General features: G+C 36.8%; 1 protein-coding gene across 2 annotated transcripts; it reads left to right on the top strand.

Annotated features, from left to right (window-relative positions):
• The first annotated feature begins 660 nt into the window (after positions 1 to 660).
• On the top strand, positions 661 to 23,732 carry LOC110050437 (zinc metalloproteinase nas-4-like). Of its 2 annotated transcripts, none has more exons than XM_020756347.2 (10): positions 661 to 1,082; positions 5,368 to 5,424; positions 9,450 to 9,587; positions 9,906 to 10,037; positions 11,743 to 11,859; positions 16,025 to 16,198; positions 17,649 to 17,778; positions 18,881 to 19,056; positions 20,737 to 20,816; positions 21,934 to 23,732. In XM_020756347.2, exons 1-10 carry the CDS (start codon positions 968 to 970, stop codon positions 22,123 to 22,125), a joined length of 1,311 nt encoding a protein of 436 aa, XP_020612006.2. In that variant the 5' UTR covers positions 661 to 967; the 3' UTR covers positions 22,126 to 23,732. The 2 variants fall into 2 exon arrangements, with proteins under 2 accessions (XP_020612006.2, XP_020612009.2); XM_020756350.2 differs by lacking the exon at positions 661 to 1,082 and adding an exon at positions 5,078 to 5,277.
• Positions 23,733 to 24,397: the final 665 nt, after the last annotated feature.

Raw genomic sequence — 24,397 nt, forward strand, 5'->3', positions numbered from 1 at the left:
CTAGCTTGCAAATGAGGCTAATGTGGGGGAGTCTTTTCAAATGCTAATGACATTAACCTCTTTTTAATGATATTCCCCAGCATGAGCCTCCATTGCAAGCTAGTTCCAATCCAATACGGAGACTACGACTATGGCTTATATCTCGCTGCGCGCGAACGCACCGAAACTTTCCGTTTTCATGGGGGAGGGGGCGAGTGGTGCATGGTGGAACGGGAATGGCTGGAATGGCACTGTTGGGTCTGTCATAACCTTAACCCCGTTTAAGACAGAATTGTATGTTTTCTTTCGCTTGAGTCGCTTACATCTAAGACAGGAGCCAATCTATTTTGATAGCTTGTGTATCGCGATTTTCAAAGGCGCACTTAGTGGCAATACGTCATACACATGAAGACTCTATGCCGAATTGACGGGTCGGCATTAGGTAACCTAGCGTAAAGTAGACCCGAAGAACAGTATTTTCCGATCATTGTAATGACGTCATCTCCCGACTAGGTTGAATATATTCTTCGGAAAAAGATAGCGGAGTCGCCTTGAAGTCTTCCCATCGTATTTGCGAGGCCGCAAGTCTGTAGGCTCTGACCAGACCAAACATTTTTTTGGTTTATATTATTTACAACGTTTACGGTCAGCATACGATTAATGGCACTCAATCCATTGATGTTATTGTCGAGACTGAAAAAGTTTTTTTTTTTTTTTTGGAGGGAGTTGGCCATATTTGGGTGTTGAAGAATGAAAGATATTTGACACCCATCCGCATTCTCTTGATCGTGACCTCTCAGCTAACTGATGTACGTCACGTTTGGATGTATTGTTATGCCTTCGTCTTGTAGCGAATTAAGCTGGAAGACTATACCTCCGTAGACTCTGAAGTCGTTTTATGGTCTCCGAAAAAACACAGTAAACAAGATCTGGTAGTGTTCAGATACACTGATCACAGAGTGATCTATCCAGTCCAATTAGCCACAGGATGAACGCCGCTAACTTCACTGTCTTGCTTCTCGTGTCCTTGGCTCATATCTCTCTGGCGAATAATTTTAACTTACCCCGTTTCTTACTGAGACAAAGAAGTCAAAGAGGTCGAGGTAAGTTATAGCAGTTTAGATCACCGAGACTAATAAACTAATCATACTATCGAATACTAGCTAGTTTAATTTACAGTAGTAATAATAGTCGCCAGGAAACAATGGCCAACCGACAGTCAGGAACGAATCAGCAAACAAGCATATTGATCTTAATACATATATTGTAGTAATATTTACGGTGTATGAGATTAAGGACGGTTGGAAGTTACTGAATATTAGCGTGTGTGTGTTGCGTGTATTCAGTTGCTTTCGAAAAGAGAAAACATGACCCGACATGACGCACAGTGAAGGCGGCTTGGCTAACGTTGCTCATCAAAAAATTCGGACAATGGGGACTGGTTTTATGATGACTTTCGTGACTATAATGCGATCTCATTTATATTACTGTTTATGGGAATATAAATGCAGTGTATGGAGAACGAAATTTCGTGAAATTTAAAAAAAGAAAGCGACTGTGAAATATGATATAGGTCATAACACCTTAAGCTTGGTTTTCAAACGACAGGATTCTCTTCAAAGCTCGAATAACGCAACCTTCGTAAACGGTCGCGGAAATAATTAAATGGAGACAGTGAGCAAGCTTGCTTTGCGCATTACAGCGCGATAGCTTTGCACCAATTCCCTCCTTTTACTGAACCGATCTTCATCGATTGATTTAGTTTTGCCTTCCACAGGTAGCCTGTGTAGCAAGCGTTTGTGTGCGAAGAGCTCTTCCGCATTCTGGCCGCGCGTAAATTGGAGCGAGAGAAAAAAAATCGACGAAGCGGGGGGTGGGGAGGCGAGCGAGGGAAAAAAGTCGAGGGGCTGGGGGGCAAGCGTCCCCTTTCTCACCCCAGCACCCCCAGCTTCGTCGATTTTTACGCGCGGCCAGAGTGCGGAAAAGCTTTCCGTACGGGAACGCTTGCTGCGCAGGCTACCTACAGGCTACAAGATTGACAAATACATAAGCATCACAGAATGCATTTTGCCATATGCTCTAACATGTCGCTAGATTTAATAATGATTATGTTGAGCTGGGATTTTGTGAGGGGGATTGAATTGTCGGGTGTTTTCTCAGTGTAAAAATCAATATTATAGATGGCTTTATTTAAATAACATATATGAACTGAAAAAGATATAACAATTTAAACAAAAGCTTGTTGTTAAAAGTCCGCGCATCTGGTGGGACGCTAGCAGCTGGTTATTTACAAGGCGCAGCTGAGGAGTTTTAATCATGATACTTGCGAGAATTGAGCAAATCCATTTTGCGACAAGGTGGAGGCAGATTTCAAATTCGACTTCCCAGACCAATCCGCGTTTGCCGAGTTGCTTCTCTGACGACTGAGGTTAGGCTTTACTTGGTCAAATGACGCTACTTAGGGTCGGTGGATTGAACACTGCTCTGCTAATTCAATGTGGTATTGTCACTGTAAATCAGCAAACAAATATTTCGAGATAATGATTTTGTTAAAAAATCTCGACTGGTGGGAGACTAAGAATCCAGACTCCAGCTAGTGGTGGGCCCCCGCACTTCTTCGTTCATTTGTATCACTGATGAATACGTTGAGTGATGTAAAGTGTTTTTTATTTAAAAATAAATGAAAACTAGAATAAAATAAATACTTGAGTCATTGAATGACTTTCGTTTAAAATTCAAGTGTCAGTGGATTTGGCACTGTTGTGCTGCTGTGTTAATAATCTTTGACAGTACACACTGTAAATCATCTGACAAATATATATTGCTTGTTAGCAATCCCACGTGATGGGAAACTAACTCGCATGCGCAGCTGGTGGATATTTCTAAAGCGTCGCCGAGGAGTTTAATGACTGGCAAGTGGCCTTTATTTAGTTTACGATATAAATCCCGAACAGTGGAGATACACTCGCAAATTCCAGCCTCGATATTCTTATAAAATGTCACTCTTAAAACATGAGTATATCTCAGCGATATCTTAAATTTCAAGAGAAGTTTCTGATGTTATAAACTCTAAAATTCCCACAAATTCTGGTTCTAAGAACGCCAGGCTAACAATCCTTGAGAGAGGCAGATTTCGGATAAAAAGAAACTGAACAGAAAATAGCAGAGGCGTTGGTTCTCTTGATATCTTGGTCGCGAGTTTCAGGTGTAAAGCGTTCACTTGAGTCACGCGCGCAACGCTTTGCCCAGCATCTGCTCAGGAAAGACGTAAGCTAAAGTTTTAACCAATCATATCTCGCCCCGATTCTTGTGGGAGAAAACGCGCCAACCTGTGCGTGGAGACACGCGTGGGTGGACTAGATTTCCGGTCATTTTGCCACTCAAATATCATACACACGATAACATTAATTGGACATCCGTACCAAGTCAAATATCGCCCAAACCCCAAGAACCCTGATTAAATAATACGAAAAGTCAAAATATTTTCAGCGTCAAATGTGGGATTTTTTTTTGTTACTTCGTCTTGACTGAGAATTCATTTTACGTCTGGCGCTATGAGCCTTAATATGCATATGTTGAAAACTTTAAAATCTATTTTAAAAACAATCTCGGGAACTGAAATAATTACCCTTTCAATACAATGTAGACGATTAATTTTCGTCACCTCAGTTTTTCTTATGCGCTTTTTCTTTCACGCAAAAATCGGAATATTAACAATGTCTGTCCAAGTTTTTGAAAGATTATTTATCCGCCGGTGTTATAACTCAGGCAGCAAAGCACGAATAAAGGGCGGTTTCATGTTGACAAGCGCCGGGCGAAACGGACGAAATCGCTTGTCACTGAAATTGAGCTGGGAAACGAAGCTTTAATTTTAAAAATGAAATTAGTAGAAATTTAAGTTTCATCCGTTAGTATACCGATATCGCTCACTGTATAGCTTCCCGCTTTTGGATTCCACTCGCTGATCAAGATTGTCGAGAAACCTTATTAGTTCCATTGCTATCGTCAACGGAATAAAGAAAACTTCAGTAGTATATTATCTAAGGAACTGTGCGTACTGATTCCACAAAAGTTTCTCGAACACTGAGATCAATGCCCAACATTACAAATAATCATTGTGAGTGAGATTTCTTTGTCCGTTGTTAGCTAAGTGGGGCGAACTGAAAACGATATTAGAGTTTATGTTCTTTTTAAAATATACAAATTTTTTAATATGATCGAAACTGATTTTCAACTAGAAATTTAAACTATCTTTTTCCCTCCAATGATAAATTTATGCAATATGGTTCAGCGAACAAAACATTTGAGATAGTTGCTATTATCACATCATTGTGACGGATCGGAGAAGATCAGATTTGATCGATGAGGTAAGAACTCTGACAGGCAGGATGAACACGATATTTTTTTTCTTGAACAAAGGTTTTTATGGTTCTTGCATGGAAAGCGAAACGTACACAAATGTTTTCTTGTATAACAGCTAATGGAGTTTCAGCCGATTGTTCATGTTTGTCTCCAGCGATTTCCAAAAGAGGCTTTCAGTTTATTCAAGGCCCCGAGTAGCGGGTACTGTGCTTAATATATTTGATAATTATTTTTTAAGATAACTCCAAGTTTAAATTTTTAAAACTCACCTTGTTACCGACACAGACCTAACAGATATCATGAACTGTAAACACTGCGTAAACTGATATTTTAGTTCTTCGAAAGCAGCTTTTGAGTTTTTTGTTTCAATGTTTCATCTAGAAAATATCGTCTGATTGCTTTTTGGCTATCAATCGAACAAGGTTATTACATCAACCCGAAAGACCCCATCTGAAGAAACTGTTTAGTGCAAGTTCCTGTTTGGGAATATATGATTAACTTCCTTTATAAAGCGGTAGAGTAAGCTTTTTTGAGAATCTGTCCGGATCATTGGCTCTAGAAAAAAAACTTTTGGATTTATAAACGTGTGATAACTGACGTATTTTCCAAAACATTGGAAATTGTTTTACTGTTCGTGTGTTTCTACGAGACCGGCGACCAATTTACACACCAAACATATTTGATTGTTTTGCTGTTTTGTTATGCAAATGATACCGAAGCAAAATTAGCATCGAAAGGGAAATTTGTAAATTTATGAGCTCTTACATGATCAAGAGGAATAGAGGTATTCCTGAAAAAGTGTTCGTTTGGTGAAAGAAATCGATGGAATTATGTGGAGAAGCATCGCAAACACGTTCATATGTTTATATTTCTTTTGCTTTTTGTTATCGGCGTTAACCCACGAGGAGATGTTTGGTAGGAAACTTCCGAGAACGGGTAAGGTTCTCAATGGTAGTCAGTGAAACCTCTACAGCACGTCCGTTCTTGTTACCAAGTTCTAATTGTAGTTAACTTTTTTGATCGCAGGGCATGGCGGCTTTTATGACGAAAATCAATATGACGATGGCTATGCGGAATATACAGGTGAGAATCTCAGTGTTACAGTGTCTTTGATGCAAAGTTTTGAAGGGTAAAACGGGCAAGTCTTGATGTTACCGCCATAGTTCACCGTGAGTGATCTGATGTCAAAAACCTGCAATTTGGATTCAAAAAGGACGTTAAGGGAAGACAAAGACTTCGAGCTTAAGATAATTTCTCAGACTTAATTCTTCATTCTTTCCTCGGAATTTACGTTTGGAACAATCTCCTGGTTATCGAATAAAGAAATGGCGCTCTTCTATCACGATGAACGACAAGTACATAACCCAGTTTACGCATGATTTATCTCGGCGTTTCATCTTCGCAGCCCGCCCCATTAAAACCTCTCCATTTTAAACATCGCAGTTGTTAAAGGTTTCCTGTGTAGGCTAGCGTACACTCTTTTGTCAAGCTTTTAAGTTACTTTGCAGTATTTTACGGCTAAGACAGGAAATGGAGGCAAAATGTTTTGAGTTCTTGGGTTTATTTGCATCGGTTTGTATGCAGCTGTCTCGCTGTGTTTTGTGATGGGAATAATCGGACTTTGTTAATAATTTAAACATTAACTTCGTCGATTCTCGCTAACTGTAAGGTGTTTGAAGCAAGCTAAACGAAACAAAAATATTGTCCTATATCCATCCAGTATTTTTCGAAGCTAAAAGAGCCTTATCGAAGCCCTTAACAAACAACCCCAGCGAATTATTCATGAACTGTTCGATCAAATCGCCCTGTCAAATGTATATTGTGTTTCAATTTTATTCCTAAAATTTGTCTTGTCCGCTCCCCGTTGACTTCAGAAGCCGAGCTCCGCCATAACTCGAACTCGAAGTAAAACTAATTTTCTCGAGTAATTATGTTTAAATCCCAATTTTATCTTTATTTTTCTGATTCGAAACGTAAACGACCAGAAAATTTTCACTTGTACTGATTAATTTACATGGGAGATTTCACCGAATACTTTCGCGCATTTTTACAGAACAAAGGAAAGCCGAAATGCGATAAACTGCTATTCGAACTAACAGCCGGGTTTATTTATGTATCGGCTAATTTTCTCCAATGATTTATTTCTTTTTGATTGCTGCTTACGAATTTTGTGGTCAACAGATTTGAGAAATTGGGAATATTTGCCTCCATCATATCAACAATACTTACAGTTTTCAAAAGCAGAGATAGTGGTTATTTGATTATGTTCTTGGTTTGTGCCCGAGGCAAATCTCGTTTACATCACGTCGAAGTTGATGAACAACAAAACGGTAGTCTCACACTCAATTTGTGACACGCAGAGAATTGTAGACCGTGTAATGAATCTGTCTCAAATATTTTTCCAATATTTAGTGAATATTTAGGCCTTCATCATATTTTACATCGTGTTGCTGGAGTTAATTGCAATTGGAGAATTCTTCCCTGATTTTCAACCGATATAGTTTTTAACATGTACTAGACATCCATTACTGCATGGAAAGGAGAAACGCTTGTCATGCCATCTATATCCAGACTCGCCGGACGATTAATTTATATTTCCTTTATTTCTCAAAGAAATTTACTTTTTATATAGCTTCTTTCTGTTCGCCAGTATCCGAAGGGTCGTCATTCTTTTGTTTGTAGACGACTTGGATTGATTTCAACATGATCCGTAAAAAAACCAAACGCGAAAAATATCTTCCTCATAGAGAAATGTAAATGCCTTAATGTAAATGAAAACGGCGCAGAGACAATTTTCAATTTCACGACATCGCTTCCCGTTCCTCTATAGAAATTTTATTTAATCGAGCCTCCAGGATAATATGAAGTTTTTTTTTTTCTACCAGTTGGTGCTAGAAAATTTAATAAGACTATTTAATATTAAATTGAGCTTTCAAAATTGGAAAGTCATAAGTTTGTGTTGCCATGACTGCTGCACATAATCTGCAAAGTTTAAAAGATTTCTGAATTGCTTTAAATTCAGTGAAAGACAGAATTAATTGAACAAAACATTTTCTGTGAAAAGCCACCTGAAAAGAAAGCCATAAAGGGTATCGTTCATGAAGAAGACCAGAAAAACCGGCCGCAGAAAAGCCCAGGGGATCAGTGGACGAAGGATCCTAAAAAGAGCGCGAAAAGCCAAGAACGATTGAAAACATAATAATTGAAATTATGTGTTGCGTTTAATCATGAGGCGCCAACTAACGGACATTTTGGTGTTTTTTAGACAAGAGAAAATGTGTGCATAAATACAAAACCCTGTCTCAGAGGAGACCGCCTTCGTTGTTTTTACATAACAAACATAAGACAGATCGAAGAATTCACTCTGACAAGTGAACTTCAACTTCCTTTTTAGACTGGTGACACCTCGCAATGTACAGTGTAGCTCTGGGTAGCTCAGCATCTTCTCCCAAAATCAGGAACGACAAGTCGTCTTTGTTTTTATGAACCACTAACTATAAAGTCTTATTGAGGTTTATTACATCTAATGTTGAATCAATCAGGTAAACGAAGTCAATTTTTTTAAAAACATTCTGGAGGTTTCTCTGTTTAGTTGGAATTTATTGACAATTCTTAAGCCACAAACAGGGATACAGTATACAAAAGCATAGAAAACTAATTTCTTTGAATTATTTTTCTTCTGTGTAAACATATGTCACCAACCTTTTGTATTTCAACTACTTATTTGTCCTTCATCGACCACCTGGCAAAGGAAGGAAGTGTTGACAAAAAAGAGAAAGCGACCTGTGCACCCAAAATACTCTTGAATAAGCGGGTTAATAAGCAGAAAAATGACCTCGCACGTGCGTTTTAAAAGTTGATACATTTTTTGGTAGTCATCTGCAAAACAACAAGGTGACATGACGAAATTCTCCGTTTCCTGGAGAACGTGAGCCACTAAGGGGAATCGTGTTTACAAAAAAATTATGTGCCCCTTGTAAAATCATTTTGAATTATTGAAGGGTATTTTACGAAATACTGAAAGAAAAAATCTGAGGTGAAATCTTGTCAAAACCTCGATCATGGCGAGCTAGTGGTTCTATGGAGCTGAAATACATGCCTACTTAACGCTTCTTATACTTTCTTCAAGTTCACTTTTTTAAATTAACTTTTGCTAGAATCTTTTTATTAGAATATCGAGGAATGAGATAAGAGAAACGTTTATGAATATGCTAAGAATACATCTAAGGCTTAAATTAAAATAAAATATATATATGTTTTTGCATGTCGATAAAGCATAAAACACACCGATGGTTTAAAATAAGGCTTTGTTATACCATTGAAAGGTTTTGGCCATTATCAGTATAAACCTCGTGTAAGTTAGCGTTTGTCTTAACTGAAATGAGTTAACAAAAAGATAACTAATTTTATGTGTACAACTCAGGTGCTACTTTCTTATCAACGTATCACTGTTGCATATACGTCCCAGATAAACATTTCATCGAACTATAGTAGCTTCGTTCTCTGGGAATGTATGAAAACTATTTTTAGCTTAAAACAGAAATATAAAAGAAGAGTTTTCAGCCTGGGCATGAAAAATAAATATTCTCACAAAAAAGAGTGTTACTCAATACTGTAGCTGAAGCCAATATTTCTTCACTTGGTCGGGTGTTACGTGTGAATTTTAAGCTACAATACAGGTAGCCGGAAGGACTACGAGAAGACGACAATGTCTTCTCGCGCAAAAACGAGCTACGTGTCTTTATATAGAATGATCATACTCATTGCGAAGAAATTCTTTTACCAAATATCGTAATTATTCGTGTTGTCTAAAAATACGTAATACATATTCTCTGAGAAAAATGTTAAAAATACAAAGCGCTTTTGGCAGTCTCACTGCCGGCGGACTTGAAAGCAAGAAATCACACATTCGAGTGGTGACACTTCTACGGTTTCACCCAAAGTCTTGATGAAAGATTCAACTTTCAAAACGTACATGTATATAAAAAGATATGCATGGCTTCATAATGGTGAGGAGAATGAACGTTTCGATCCTGGACCTAAACAGTTTGGGGTTGAGATGTTGACTGCCACTTTAATAACTTATGTGTATTGCACTTGATTTCCAGGGGCAGAAAAGCGAACATTTTCTGAAATGCAACGTCGAAGATTCCAGGATGTACAAGAGGACGAACCACAGGAGAAGAGGGAATTGATTGAAGACTTGTTATTACAGGAACTGACCAGAGGAGAATATACACCTAAGGGTAAATACATGTCTCTTATTAGTCGAGTTCGAGGTCCGTACTGTAAGATGTAGACCGATTGTTTTCTTTGTCAAGATATGTTCCAAGCACCAGGATACGTATCTTCGATTGCGGACCTACAAAACGAGCTTGATGAGATGTTTTGTATTTCTCTTGTGTCGAATTATAGTCTGCTTACTGTCTGAGATATACATGTATAATCCTGTCATTTATAACGTAATTAAATATTCCATTGAGTCTTGACCATCGGAAGCTTTGTATCAAGACTTAGATAGCTTTCAGGTCTCTAAATGTTTTTTGAAATCCTTCTATCTGTAGAAACAAATGACGTAGAATACCCCTACGACATGCCAAGGAATCAGCGCAAGTTTTCTGACTTTGACGACGTTAGAGGAGAAGAAGATTTCGATCGGTTACCGGAGAAGAGGACCAAGTCAGATGAGTTCAAAGGTTAATGCCATTCGCGATATGGGTTATCTGCAAGTGAAGAATGATCATCGCAGTAAATTTTTCCAATTTAAGCAATTGGAAAAAAGAAGCCTGAAAAAAATCAGGGCTTCAACGGATATATGAATTATTTCATATATACTTCACATCATGGGTTTTCTGCCTTTAGCGAACGAATGAATGAAAACACTACCAACAGTACTGTAGCCAACGCACTGGCAATAATTTAGGTCGTAAAGAAGTTTAGTGTAATTGCGAACAACTCCCACTAGTATTCTTAACTTATCTTCACATGACGTTGCTAGTGGTTTCTAGGATACAGGTAATAAACATAATACATGAAGAGCGGAACAACTATTTACAACAATGGAAATAACATAGGAAATACGAGACAAACGAAGAATGAGGAGGAGGTTTCTACAAGTATCTTTAAATTCAAGTTCCGCAGCCTAGCTAGAGGGTCTCAATGGGGTTAGCAGTACAACGGGCAGAAAATGTAGCCGTTAGGTGTAAAAATTAGAAAATTTAACCCTTAGCCGTAGAAAAATGTTAACCGGAAAAACGTTTGGACCACGTAAGTGAAAGTCTCAAGATCTCTTGCCAGGACTTTTTTGTCTTGTTTTGTGGCTTGGTAGTACAGGAAAAAGCTGGGATAGTTAAGACGGATTCAGCTCAAAGTTCGAGCGATAAGTGCAAAAATTAGTTACTAAAAATCTACTCACAGCACGGTAACTTTTGGAATACTATCTAAAACTACTCACTTTAGCTCAGTTCTCTAAGTGACCCCGCAATGAAAGTCTCGAACATTCTCGAGAAACTTAATGTTAAACATCGTAAGAATGCTTAAAGTGTGTGTTATTGTGTTTTTAACTAACGCGAAACGTCTGTGAAATATGGATAACTCCAAGTTCAATTTTCTCTCACGGGGTCAACTTGAGAGCTAAAGTCTCGATAAGTTCTTCTTAACTGTATTCAAAATAATACCATGCCATGAGGTTTTTTGGTAACTTAATTTTTACCATTATTGCTCGAATGTTCTGCGGAAATCATCTTAACATTCGGCAACAATTCTTATAATAATACCGTTTTCCGTCCCGGAATGGTCCTAAGACTTTAAACATGTTTTACAGGCATCATCAAAACAAACTTTTAACTTTTTTAAGCAATGAAGATGAATTTGTATCTTTTTTAACAATGGTAATTGTTTTTTTAAGATTTCTCAGTGTTAACCTTGATAAAATAAATTAACCAATAGCCTTAAAGGGGCCAAAATATTAACCGTTAGCCGTATAAGCCATCACCCGGCTAATGAGACCGTCTACCTGGTATCGTCTAGTACTGCTGACCTTCCATGTACGCGAATTTTTGTAAGCGAGGCTTGGAGAGAGGAAAAAGTATTCTGGGACTGTTTCCCTCTTTGAGTGTAGTTGTGAGGCTCAATGAAGAATAAATTTCTCTCGTCCTTGTATAGTTGACGGGGCAAGCGTGTTTAAATAAAGTTTACCTAACTACTTTAATACCTATCTCATTAACGTTTTGCGACTCAAAGATGGCCGCTATAAACGCGAATCATATTATCAAACACTCACCCAGCATACTTTTATCAAACTCCTCAGTCTTTCACCTTTTTTGTTTTTGTTGTTGTTATTTCTATGTCAAATTTCTTTGCCGACATTTCATCACTCATAACATTCTTCCCTCTTTACAGAACAAACTCTTGATGGTGTCGGGACGGCGAGCGATGATCTGGCTTTGAAGAGGGAGGAAGAGAAACAGCGGATGAAGGACGAGAAAAAGAAATTCGATAACCTACCAGCTAATGGAGGTGACGAAATTATGGTCCGTTTTCTTTTGTGGCGAAATAAACGGCGCTGTTACTCAGAACCTAAATCATGTACGCCTGACTGACGGGGGCACAACATTGACAACTTTCAAATCCAGGGCTGCAATGAACATTTGTAAAATGTGGTTGAAATGAAAATTTACGGGAAAAAAACTAAACAATACAGAATCAAAACAAAAACTCCAACACCATCTGACAGTTTTGAGTATGACATAAAAAACACGAAATTCGGAGGATTAGCATTGCGGAAAACCAAGTCTTGGTTTATTACAATGCATAAAGGTTGCTTTAATATTTCGGCACAAAGTCATGTAGTTAGATCAAAACAAGTTCAGAAAAATGCCCTGTGGATTATTCTAAGGCGCTGCAGAATATTTCCTAGAAACGGCGCGGTGTAAATTTTACCATTATTATTATTATTATTATTATTATTATTATTATTATTATTATTATCTTTTACTTACTTTTACCTTGTAAAAAAGAGGAGTGTTTATTGTGACAAAAAGTAGAGCTAAGCTTTTACCTTGTATATACCAATTTGTATGGAATATGTTAATTAATGTTATGATGATGATAGTAGTATTAGTATTAGTTGTAGTAACCATGATATCATGATTAGATACGGAAACATGTTTTACAGGTTTAACAGACATGAAATTATGTAAATATTATAGCACTTTGTAAAGCTTAGCTCTAGTTTTTGTCACAATAAACACTCCTCTTTCTTCTTCTTCTTCTTCTTCTTCTTCTTCTTCTTCTTATTATTATTATTATTATCATCATCACTACTACTACTAGTAGCCATTATGTAAACACTGTTGAAATAGGTTTTAATAGTTTATTTCTTTTACTTACTTTTACCTTGTATATACCAATTTGTATGGAATATGTTAATTAATATTATGATGATGATAGTAGTATTAGTATTAGTTCTAGTAACCATGATATCATGATTAGATACGGAAACATGTTTTACAGGTTTAACAGACATGAAATTATGTAAATATTATAGCACTTTGTAAAGCTTAGCTCTAGTTTTTGTCACAATAAACACTCCTCTTTCTTCTTCTTCTTCTTCTTCTTCTTCTTCTTATTATTATTATCATCATCACTACTACTACTAGTAGCCATTATGTAAACACTGTTGAAATAGGTTTTAATAGTTTATTTCTTTTACTTACTTTTACCTTGTATATACCAATTTGTATGGAATATGTTAATTAATATTATGATGATGATAGTAGTATTAGTATTAGTTCTAGTAACCATGATATCATGATTAGATACGGAAACATGTTTTACAGGTTTAACAGACATGAAATTATGTAAATATTATAGCACTTTGTAAAGCTTAGCTCTAGTTTTTGTCACAATAAACACTCCTCTTTCTTCTTCTTCTTCTTCTTCTTATTATTATTATTATTATTATCATCATCACTACTACTACTAGTAGCCATTATGTAAACACTGTTGAAATAGGTTTTAATAGTTTATTTCTTTTACTTACTTTTACCTTGTATATACCAATTTGTATGGAATATGTTAATTAATATTATGATGATGATAGTAGTATTAGTATTAGTTCTAGTAACCATGATATCATGATTAGATACGGAAACATGTTTTACAGGTTTAACAGACATGAAATTATGTAAATATTATAGCACTTTGTAAAGCTTAGCTCTAGTTTTTGTCACAATAAACACTCCTCTTTCTTCTTCTTCTTCTTCTTCTTCTTCTTCTTCTTATTATTATTATTATTATCATCATCACTACTACTACTAGTAGCCATTATGTAAACACTGTTGAAATAGGTTTTAATAGTTTATTTCTTTTACTTACTTTTACCTTGTATATACCAATTTGTATGGAATATGTTAATTAATATTATGATGATGATAGTAGTATTAGTATTAGTTCTAGTAACCATGATATCATGATTAGATACGGAAACATGTTTTACAGGTTTAACAGACATGAAATTATGTAAATATTATAGCACTTTGTAAAGCTTAGCTCTAGTTTTTGTCACAATAAACACTCCTCTTTCTTCTTCTTCTTCTTCTTCTTCTTCTTCTTATTATTATTATCATCATCACTACTACTACTAGTAGCCATTATGTAAACACTGTTGAAATAGGTTTTAATAGTTTATTTCTTTTACTTACTTTTACCTTGTATATACCAATTTGTATGGAATATGTTAATTAATATTATGATGATGATAGTAGTATTAGTATTAGTTGTAGTAACCATGATATCATGATTAGATACGGAAACATGTTTTACAGGTTTAACAGACATGAAATTATGTAAATATTATAGCACTTTGTAAAGCTTAGCTCTAGTTTTTGTCACAATAAACACTCCTCTTTCTTCTTCTTCTTCTTCTTCTTCTTCTTCTTATTATTATCATCATCACTACTACTACTAGTAGCCATTATGTAAACACTGTTGAAATAGGTTTTAATAGTTTATTTCTTTTACTTACTTTTACCTTGTATATACCAATTTGTATGGAATATGTTAATTAATATTATGATGATGATAGTAGTATTAGTATTAGTTGTAGTAACCATGATATCATGATTAGATACGGAAACATGTTTTACAGGTTTAACAGACATGAAATTATGTAAATATTATAGCACTTTGTAAAGCTTAGCTCTAGTTTTTGTCACAATAAACACTCCTCTTTCTTCTTCTTCTTCTTCTTCTTCTTATTATTATTATTATTATCATCATCACTACTACTACTAGTAGCCATTATGTAAACACTGTTGAAATAGGTTTTAATAGTTTATTTCTTTTACTTACTTTTACCTTGTATATACCAATTTGTATGGAATATGTTAATTAATATTATGATGATGATAGTAGTATTAGTATTAGTTCTAGTAACCATGATATCATGATTAGATACGGAAACATGTTTTACAGGTTTAACAGACATGAAATTATGTAAATATTATAGCACTTTGTAAAGCTTAGCTCTAGTTTTTGTCACAATAAACACTCCTCTTTCTTCTTCTTCTTCTTCTTCTTCTTCTTCTTATTATTATTATCATCATCACTACTACTACTAGTAGCCATTATGTAAACACTGTTGAAATAGGTTTTAATAGTTTATTTCTTTTACTTACTTTTACCTTGTATATACCAATTTGTATGGAATATGTTAATTAATATTATGATGATGATAGTAGTATTAGTATTAGTTCTAGTAACCATGATATCATGATTAGATACGGAAACATGTTTTACAGGTTTAACAGACATGAAATTATGTAAATATTATAGCACTTTGTAAAGCTTAGCTCTAGTTTTTGTCACAATAAACACTCCTCTTTCTTCTTCTTCTTCTTCTTCTTCTTATTATTATTATTATTATCATCATCACTACTACTACTAGTAGCCATTATGTAAACACTGTTGAAATAGGTTTTAATAGTTTATTTCTTTTACTTACTTTTACCTTGTATATACCAATTTGTATGGAATATGTTAATTAATATTATGATGATGATAGTAGTATTAGTATTAGTTGTAGTAACCATGATATCATGATTAGATACGGAAACATGTTTTACAGGTTTAACAGACATCAAATTATGTAAATATTATAGCATTTTGTAAAGCTTAGCTCTAGTTTTTGTCACAATAAACACTCCTCTTTTTTTATTAAAAAAAAACTACTACTACTACTATTTTACCATTATTATTATTTATTATTATTATTATTATTATTGCTATTACCAAACGTATTTGTCAATCAGACTCTTTGGTGCTTTACTCTCCTGTCAACTTAATTGTTCTTGCAACCACTCAAACTCGATTCTGCAATGGGACTCGATGGAGTTTCGTCATTAAAAGCTTACGAAGTAAGGAACTGGCGAAGACTCGAGGCACCATATTTTGTTAATACAGTTTTGGAAACCCAATTTTCCAACCCTCGAGTTTTAGAACCTCCCGATTACTCAAAGCAATTTTTTCAATTTTTTTCTCCCTTAATTTGCAAAAAAGTTGCAAGAAATTTACCCTCGAGTTTTCGAACTTGCCCTATTTTTAAACCAATTTCCGGTCCCCTCAGAAGCACTCCCCTCTGTAGTTGGTCGATTTTCACGTGTTTTGATGTCCTTGGTTGCAGAGCTTTTTGAAGGCGACATCATCATGGACCAGCGCTTGCGGTCTTGGGTGACCGGTCAATATGACAAAAGAGACGCAATCAATGACGACTCTTATCTGTGGCCATCATCACTGGATGAGAATGGTGAAAGAGTCATAAGGGTGCCTTACACGTTGTCAGACGAAATCAAACGAGGTAAGAGAAGATCTAGTTTGTTTTCCCTTGTGTTGAGTTGAGATGGACGTTTGATGGTTGGCACTGAGGTGTTGTGTCGTTTGACCGGGTGCTTTATTTCCTTCTTATTATACGACTAGCTCTGCAAGCATGTAAGATCAACCAAATCCTGTGCTGTGATTGGCTACCCGAGCGAGCAAGATGGCGCTATCTTGCCCTCTCGGGACTACCCGCTGTGTCCCGCGAGAGAAATTTCTCCCAAAAATCATTTAATAAATCCTTTATTGACCAGGCTTGTGTAGTAAAAAAAAAAAAGCTGGATGTTGGCCATCTTGACCTTACGCTTGATCAATAACCCATACTCATTCAAAGAGCGCTTTGAAAAAACACCCCGATGAGCAGAATTTCCCGGTTTTAGTTAAGCAACGTTGTTCTTGATACTCTTTCTGCCTGAGCGTTAAATGGGTAGCAACGAATCGACGTTAGTGGAATTGAACAAACTGATATCAATAGAATGGGGGGGGGGGGGGGGGGGAGAACTCCGATATAAAAATGACGGGGGTGCTTGTCTGAAACTTTGAAAAGGGCCCGTATCAGGTACCAAGATTCTGTTTTGTGGGTGTGGCTTGAAATCTTTTTCAACCCAAAGAGATACCAATTCTGAAACAACATACTATCTCCTGTCATATTTATTTCGGTTCAATACCCTAAAAGGTACCGCGAAAGTTCCCGCTGAGTACCTCATGAAGCTGGATACCCTGAGAGGTACCAAAATAACCCCTAAAAGGTACGACGACCACCCTGTCCTTTTCACAACATCATTTCTACACTCGATAAGAGTGTGCACCGAGGTAAAAGGTGGTCAATTTGTTGAAAATGCATGTGGCAAATGTAACATTGATGAGAAGTAGACTTATATGACAGGTATTTAAGTTTCCACCATTTACTGTAAATTCGGCAAAAACTTTTGGATGCAAATTGTTTCCTGGTTGAATGAATTTAATATTACAATCATTGAGCTAAAGGATAGCGAGATCGTGTTAGGTTATACGAACGAAAGTCCACACTGGGCTTTTCTTAATCACATCCTTATTATTGGTAAGGAAGTAATTTATTCAAGTCCACCAAGAAAATCAAATCCTCTATTATCTCAATTCATCGTTTAACTGAAATACATAGAACGCATTGAACATTATACCGCTAGGAAATCATAAGAAAAATTTTTTTTACTAATTTATCGTGTAGTAGCTATGCTTTGTAAGCGCCGTAGTGGCATGCGTAACTAATAGTTCTGTAAGTAGGCTGAGCAATTTCTGTCATTTGTGGTGTAATAATAGTGTCAGTACATGTTCTGTAAGTAACTTTATGTAGTTATAGTAGCGTAACTAAAACAGTAATGTAATGTAAAAAATAAATAAAATATTAAAAAGAAAATTTATCCTTTATTTTCCTCAAACTTCTATTTTACTAGACGGCGAGAAAATGGACAGCATCAGACGGGCAATTGAATCCTACAACAGATACACTTGTGTACGTTATGTCCCAGCCACTGAAAACGATGAAAATCAAGATCACGCGCATTTTCTAATAAATCAGACCATGTAAGTACAGAAACGCCTCTATAGACTTGGTTTGTGAAGTTTTAACTTAAAAGATCCCGGCCCTGTTTGGTTTAGACACCAAAAGCCGAAAAACGACTTTAAACACAACAATCAGTGATGAACCAGTTTAATTAATTAAACGTAGTTTGCCATTGTCTTATCCATAACGTTTAATAACACGATTCCCTAAACAGAAATGGAAATTTGAACTTAAGATCCGTCTTCCCCGCTGTATGACTAGAATAAGTCAACTTCTAACGATGGAGTAAAGAATTTGGTGAATGGAGTCTTATTTTCAATTTCTCACAAGATAGAAATTTAAAACCAGGGTTCCGTTTCTCGAAAGTCCCGGAAACCTTTCGGGCCTGTAAAGCTATTTTTAGTTCATCTGTATCTACAAACGGAGAAGTGTATACGCCTGAAACTTCTTGTATGAAGAGAACCCCTGTTCTTATTAAGAATACGTGAATAAAACAGCTCTGTAATCACAAGGTTTGAGATTTTGCTACGACTTTCCGGGTGCGAAAACTTTTCGGGACCTTCGAGAAACGGGCCCCAGGGCGAGGTTGTTCAAAGCCCGATTAAGCTAGCCCAGGATTAGTGAGAAGATTGATTTCAGTTTTGTAACTATTCTGTAAGGTTTTCTGTCTATATTGTTTGTCCTTCCGTTTTGGGTCTGAATAATGTCAAACTACACAAAAGATAAGGAGTGAGACACATACATACATACTTAATTGTTTTTCTCTCCATTGGGGTTTTTCAGAAACAATGACTAATTGCAATAACATTTAAAGAAATATAATAAAACGAATACGTAAAAATATCCAAATATGGTAAATATGAAAATATATATATAACAGAAGAAGAAGAAGAAGTGTATCGTTAAGAAGCATTTAAAATTTTTGTCCAAAAGTTTGCCCTTAAAAAACGGCTTCACTTTAATGAAGGTTCTAAATCGTTCCAAAGCCGAATAGTTCTGTAATGAAAGGTTCGCTGTCGGGAGGCTGTTCGAAAAAGAGGAATGTTGAGTTTCTGGCTACTCCTGGTACATTTTCTGAGCACATTTTCCGAGTTCTCAATGTCATGGTGTTTCACTATTTAGGTGTTACTCCAGTGTTGGTAGACAAGGGGGTAAACAGGACATCTCCATTGGAAACGGCTGTGAACGAGTGGGAACTGTTATTCATGAGATGTTACATACCATCGGCTTTATCCATGAACAATCGCGGCCTGACAGGGACAAATATGTCAGAGTGTTTTATGACAACATCAGAAGCGGTAAGAACATGTTTATATCGAGGCAATCACATCCAGGTCCATCGACCGTGCAGAGCGTAGGTAGGAGGCCAAGTGGAAACTGATTGTCTTCACATGTGACGTCTATCTCACGTGACAAAAAACTTGTTGCGATGCCTATGCTCAAAGGTTATCCTGCGTTATGCGATATGTCCAACAATTTGGCAAGCACTGCCCATCCACAGTGTTTTAGCTGCGCAATAATAACAAATGATAAGACAATTATCCTATTTGATTATTAACTACTTATTAACCGAGAGTGGGGTCTTTACGGGAAAATCTCAAACTGAGATCTTGCCAAGCGATAGCGAGGTCAATACGGCAAGGCCGAGGTTTGAGATTTTCCCATAAAGACCGAACGTTCGAGGTTGATAAGTTGTTTATTATATGGCTTTTCGCTTTATTTTTACGAGCTCGTAATCGGCCCTTGGGCCAGTTACGGGAGAATAATGCCCCAAATTAACCAATCAGAGCGAGCGTTATATCGGCTACAAGAGCAAGCCAGGTAATAATGTAAGTTAACCACGTGGTGAGTCTGGCATCTGGTAGCGATAGCACTTCCTCAGAGAAAAGCACTTCGCTCTAATAAAAGGTTAACACTCGTAGGGTGGCGACTGAATATCAGGCGCGATTTCACAGGATCACTGTTACTGAGATACTAAGACCTGGAATTAAGAGCAAAATGAAACCATCGTTAAAATTAATGTTCACGAGGTTTTACCAGCGGTGATTATCATTTTGGGAGCTCAGTGGAGGGTGAACATTGAAGACCAGGGCGTTTAGTGGGTGGAAATATATGTTTAGAAGGAAGCTCGCCTTGGATGATCTCATTATACAATGTAATTTAATCCCGCTCTACTCTCTCTTTTTTTTTTTATAAGAATATTGTTTCTGCGGCCGAGGCTGAATATTCTTATTTTTCCGCCGATTTTAGGCTGAAAATATTCTTGTGAATATTCTTAGATTATAGCGAATGACATATCTGTTTTCAAATGTAATTGGTGTCTAGATGGTGTTGAAGTGATTTTGGAGTCAGCCTGCAGACATTTAAGCCTGATACGACGTCTGTAATGTCTTGCAGATATGTTGTTAGCATCGAACATACGGCTGGTGCTATTTTTGTTGCTTTTGGCCAGTTTTGCCGTTTAGAGAAAGAAAGAATTTTATACGGTTTAGTTAAAAACATATAATTGTATTGTCTTTATAACTTTTTAACACAAAAAGTTATCTTCTTTTGAAAATCTCAACCTCAGGTTTATCCTTAAAATATTCTTGGAATTTCGCAATTTTCAGCGTCGGTACCATTATTAAACATATTCTTATAAAAAAGAAAGAGTGCAGTGGAAACTAAATAGAGGGTCTGCATTAACCAGACCCTCTGAATGGGGACGCTAATTGGAATACTGAAATGAAGGCGCTTACATGCTGAATAGGAGCTCTTATTAGCTAGAAAACGTTCTCAAGGGGAAACTTATTAAGAAGAGAGCAAGGTTAACTAAAGGAGCTTCCAAATGCCATTATGCTTCATACCGACGATAGTTGTCATTTTTAAGAGATTTGTCAGACTGTTTAAAAGTCGAGAATCGAAAGGATGTTGAGATTTGGAATAACTCAATCAGATAACAAACGTCAACATTAACATTGTTATGTTCTCTTTCACAGGTTTGGAACACAACTTTGAGAAGTACACAACAGGCGAAGTTAAGACACTAGAATGCATGAAAGACTTTTATGACTTCGACGTAAGTGAAACTCAAGACAATATTTAAAAAAAACATTCCTGCGCAGGCTGAAAAAAAATCGTGCAAGGGGAACCAAGTCCTGTGTTTGACTTAAAAAAAGTTTGCACAAACTACTGCCCAACAAACAGAAACATTGCACCCTTTAGAAAATTGCCCAACCCCATCCCCCTGCCCCCCTCAAGAAATAATGGTCTGTCCCTAAACATTACCTATGGAGGCAGCATGGCCAAGTAGGTTAGGGCGCCCGTCTTGTAATCCGAAGGTGCTGAGTTGAAGTCTTCCACCTTTACGGTTCCACGTTAGATGGATTTGATCTCAGTGAACCCGATTACCCTTTGTAAACAGGGAACTGGTCTGCTTCGTGGAATGGAAGTTTGAATTTTAACGATGTTGTTTTTATTTGTAATATTTACTTCAACGTCTGTTTCCACGGACCCTGAAAAGCGCCAAGTGGGAAGTGGTCAATTACGATATTTATTATATGGCTTGTGTTTTCAGCCGACATAACGCGCGCTCTGATTGGCTGTTCTCCCGTAATTCCCACGGTCCGATTACGGGCCTGCAAGTCTAAAGCGAAAAGCCATATAATAAACAACTTATTAACCTTGAACGTTCGGTATTTACGGGAAAATCTCAAACCTCGCCCTCGCAGTATTGACCTCGTTATCGTTCGGTGAATACGGCAAGGTCTCGGTTTGAGATTTTCCTGTAAAGAACTCACTCTCGGTTAATAAGTAGTTAGTAATAATACTTTTCTGTTCTACTGGCTATTATTGACAAGGTGTTTCATGCCTTTGAGCCTGTGAATAAAACCGTAGAGCGTGACTAGCAAATGAAAGCTATTTATCAGTACAGTTTTCGTAGACCATGAAATCTTTTGAAGAGTGCTCTGAATTGGGTTGTTCTTATGTTTGTGTATACCGTCGAATCGTGCACGTGACAATTAGGGCCACGCATTTCTCTACCTTTTGTAAGCAACCCCTCCAAGCCATATACCGCCTTAGAATCCGTATTAACGGATTTAAATAAACCCCATGCATGGTTTATCAAGGTGGTATTAAACGGTAGTATACAGCTTACCTTTGCTTACAAGTTGTTTGTTGGCCTTGCATTTCAGTCATGTCTACATTACAATAACCATGCGTTTTCAAAGAATGGTGACGACACGATTCAGGCCATAAAGGACCCGACAAGGAGATTTGGGCAACGGGAAAGTTTCAGCACACACGATATACTTCAAGTTAATGAGTTATACAAATGCCACGTTATCAATCTTCACGAGAAAATGCGAGACATATCCTATAATTAGATCACTAAACTCACAATGACAACAATATATTTTACGTATTTGTAACTTATGACTGCAAAACTATCTCTTAATTTCTCGCAAAGCAAGTTATTTTTTCCTTTTTTTCGATCAAGAGATGGTTCGCATTTAATGTAATCTACTTTCGTTCACCTGACTCAAAATACCGTTTTCCACCAAAATGTTTTGGTTAAAGGGGCTATGTCGACGTTACGTTTGTGACGCAATTTTTGAACGAGGCACGCAACTTTACAATGTTTAGGAGAGGAAATCTTGAAAGTAGTTTTAACTAGAAATGAACTCACACAATTGGTGGTCTGGATTGTTTTACTGAAAAATTTATTTACTCCTTCACCTGGCATTCAACACAATACCTGATGAAATAGCCCCTTTAATCAAACATCAGTGTTTCTTGATGGTGCTCACAAGGGTTCAGCCCCGTTCCCTCCCTCTCCTAGACCTTCTGTGTAACAGTTCTCCGCCGCTGGGGGTCAAGAGATCTAGCCATCAGAAAAACAAAAAAAACTGCGAGTCAGGTGGCTGCTGAAAATGAAATACCAAATCAGTTATTAAGTTTCGAAAAGGGTATTCCTGTGCAAGAAAATAACAAAAAAGCACGGTATAATAAGATATTTAAAGATCAAAACTGACCTAAGGTAATTACTTCTATTGAAGAAAAGTATATTCTTCTTATCAAGCTGTTTGCGAGTGAAATAGTTCGGCAATGTAATATAGGAAGTAAATTCTTGTTAAAATCTAGACCCAGGGTTCAATCATAATTCGAAAAATGGAATCTTGAAATCTAGTCGGGGAAATATGAGCCTTTCCAGGTCGAAATATCGAACTAGAAATCAAATATTTTTGTACACAAAGTTGTAAATCTTTGTGCAAATCAATTTCTCTCCAGCATTGTTTTAGCCTTTTATTTGCAAGAATGATCAATATATTCAGGTCAATAAGGACGTGGAGAATTGATCTTTCATGCTTGGGACTAGAACAAGTTAAGTGATTCAAGTATCGGCAAAATGTTTTGTAAGGCCTTTGTAGGAGAAGGCGTTGTAACATCCCTCTTAAGAATCAAATTAGTAAAAGCGAAACCTCTTCAATGATAATAACTCCTTATACCCGTGTAGTACATATATGGGTCATTGATAAGCGTGAGATTACCATGGCAGAATGTTGGCCAAGTTGTTTATGGACTGAGAAAGAGTTTTATTATACGACATAAAGCACACCATTTTCTCGCGGAATACTGAGGGTAATCCCGAGCGTGTGGGATAGCCCCATCCTGCCCGCTCGGGTAGCTAACGATCGCGACAGCGCATGATTTGGTTCATCTTGCCCGCTCATGGAACTAACCATATAATAATGTACGTTCTACAGAATGTACAAGCTCAGGTGTGTCCAATTTTGAAGCGGTCACTCAATTTCTTCAACGCACTCTATGGATTGAAATGAACAGGATTTAACCTACTTTGGAAAAGGGATGTAGTGAATTAAATATGACTGATAGCGTGCTCTGTGAAGCTGTTAGTCTTAATAAGTTGTCCTCAACGACAGCCGGCTGTAGTGAAGACAGAAGTCCTATTAAAGCATTATTCTTCACCTCTTAGCGTTGTCTTTGTCTTTTTTTCATTTTTACTTTAGCTGCGCTATTGCGTATGAATGCCCCTTTCAGCTAACTCAAGACGCTATTTCTTTCTAAGGGAACGCATACGACGGCGACGGCGTGGACGACGCCTTTTAGAAATGTATTTATATTTTGCTTCACAATTTCGCAGTAGTTATCTACAACCCTGGTCACAAGGGTTGGAAAAATTCATTCTATAAGCATTTTGCCCATCGCCACCCCTGTGTAATGTTTACAAAACACTTTCATCTAACACAAATTTGCATTTTACCCATTTTCCAACGTTGAAAGGGGGAATTGAGCTGCTGACACATGTATTGTAGGTATTACGGTTACGATTTCATGTTTTGGGCGTTTTACAACACAATTTATCGACGGTTGTAGATGTTTACAGTGTGTCACACAAACTTGCCCCTGCTGAATGTGCGGCGAATGGGGCGTTCAGTTCTCAATAGAAACCCAAAGAATAAGCCATCGTGGTTCACGTTCTCTAAAAAATAACTTGTAAATTGGTTATTTCACACGATTGGTTACTAGAGGGCGGCTACGAAATGTACAAAGGTGATTTAAATGCAAGAAATAAAAATGACCGGAATTCTAGAATTTGACAATTTTATTAGTAGTAAAAATTTTTAATGAATTTTT

This window comes from Orbicella faveolata, unplaced genomic scaffold, assembly GCF_042242905.1.
Source record: "Orbicella faveolata isolate gen_17 unplaced genomic scaffold, um_ofav_v1 contig_35, whole genome shotgun sequence".
NCBI lineage: Eukaryota > Metazoa > Cnidaria > Anthozoa > Scleractinia > Merulinidae > Orbicella > Orbicella faveolata.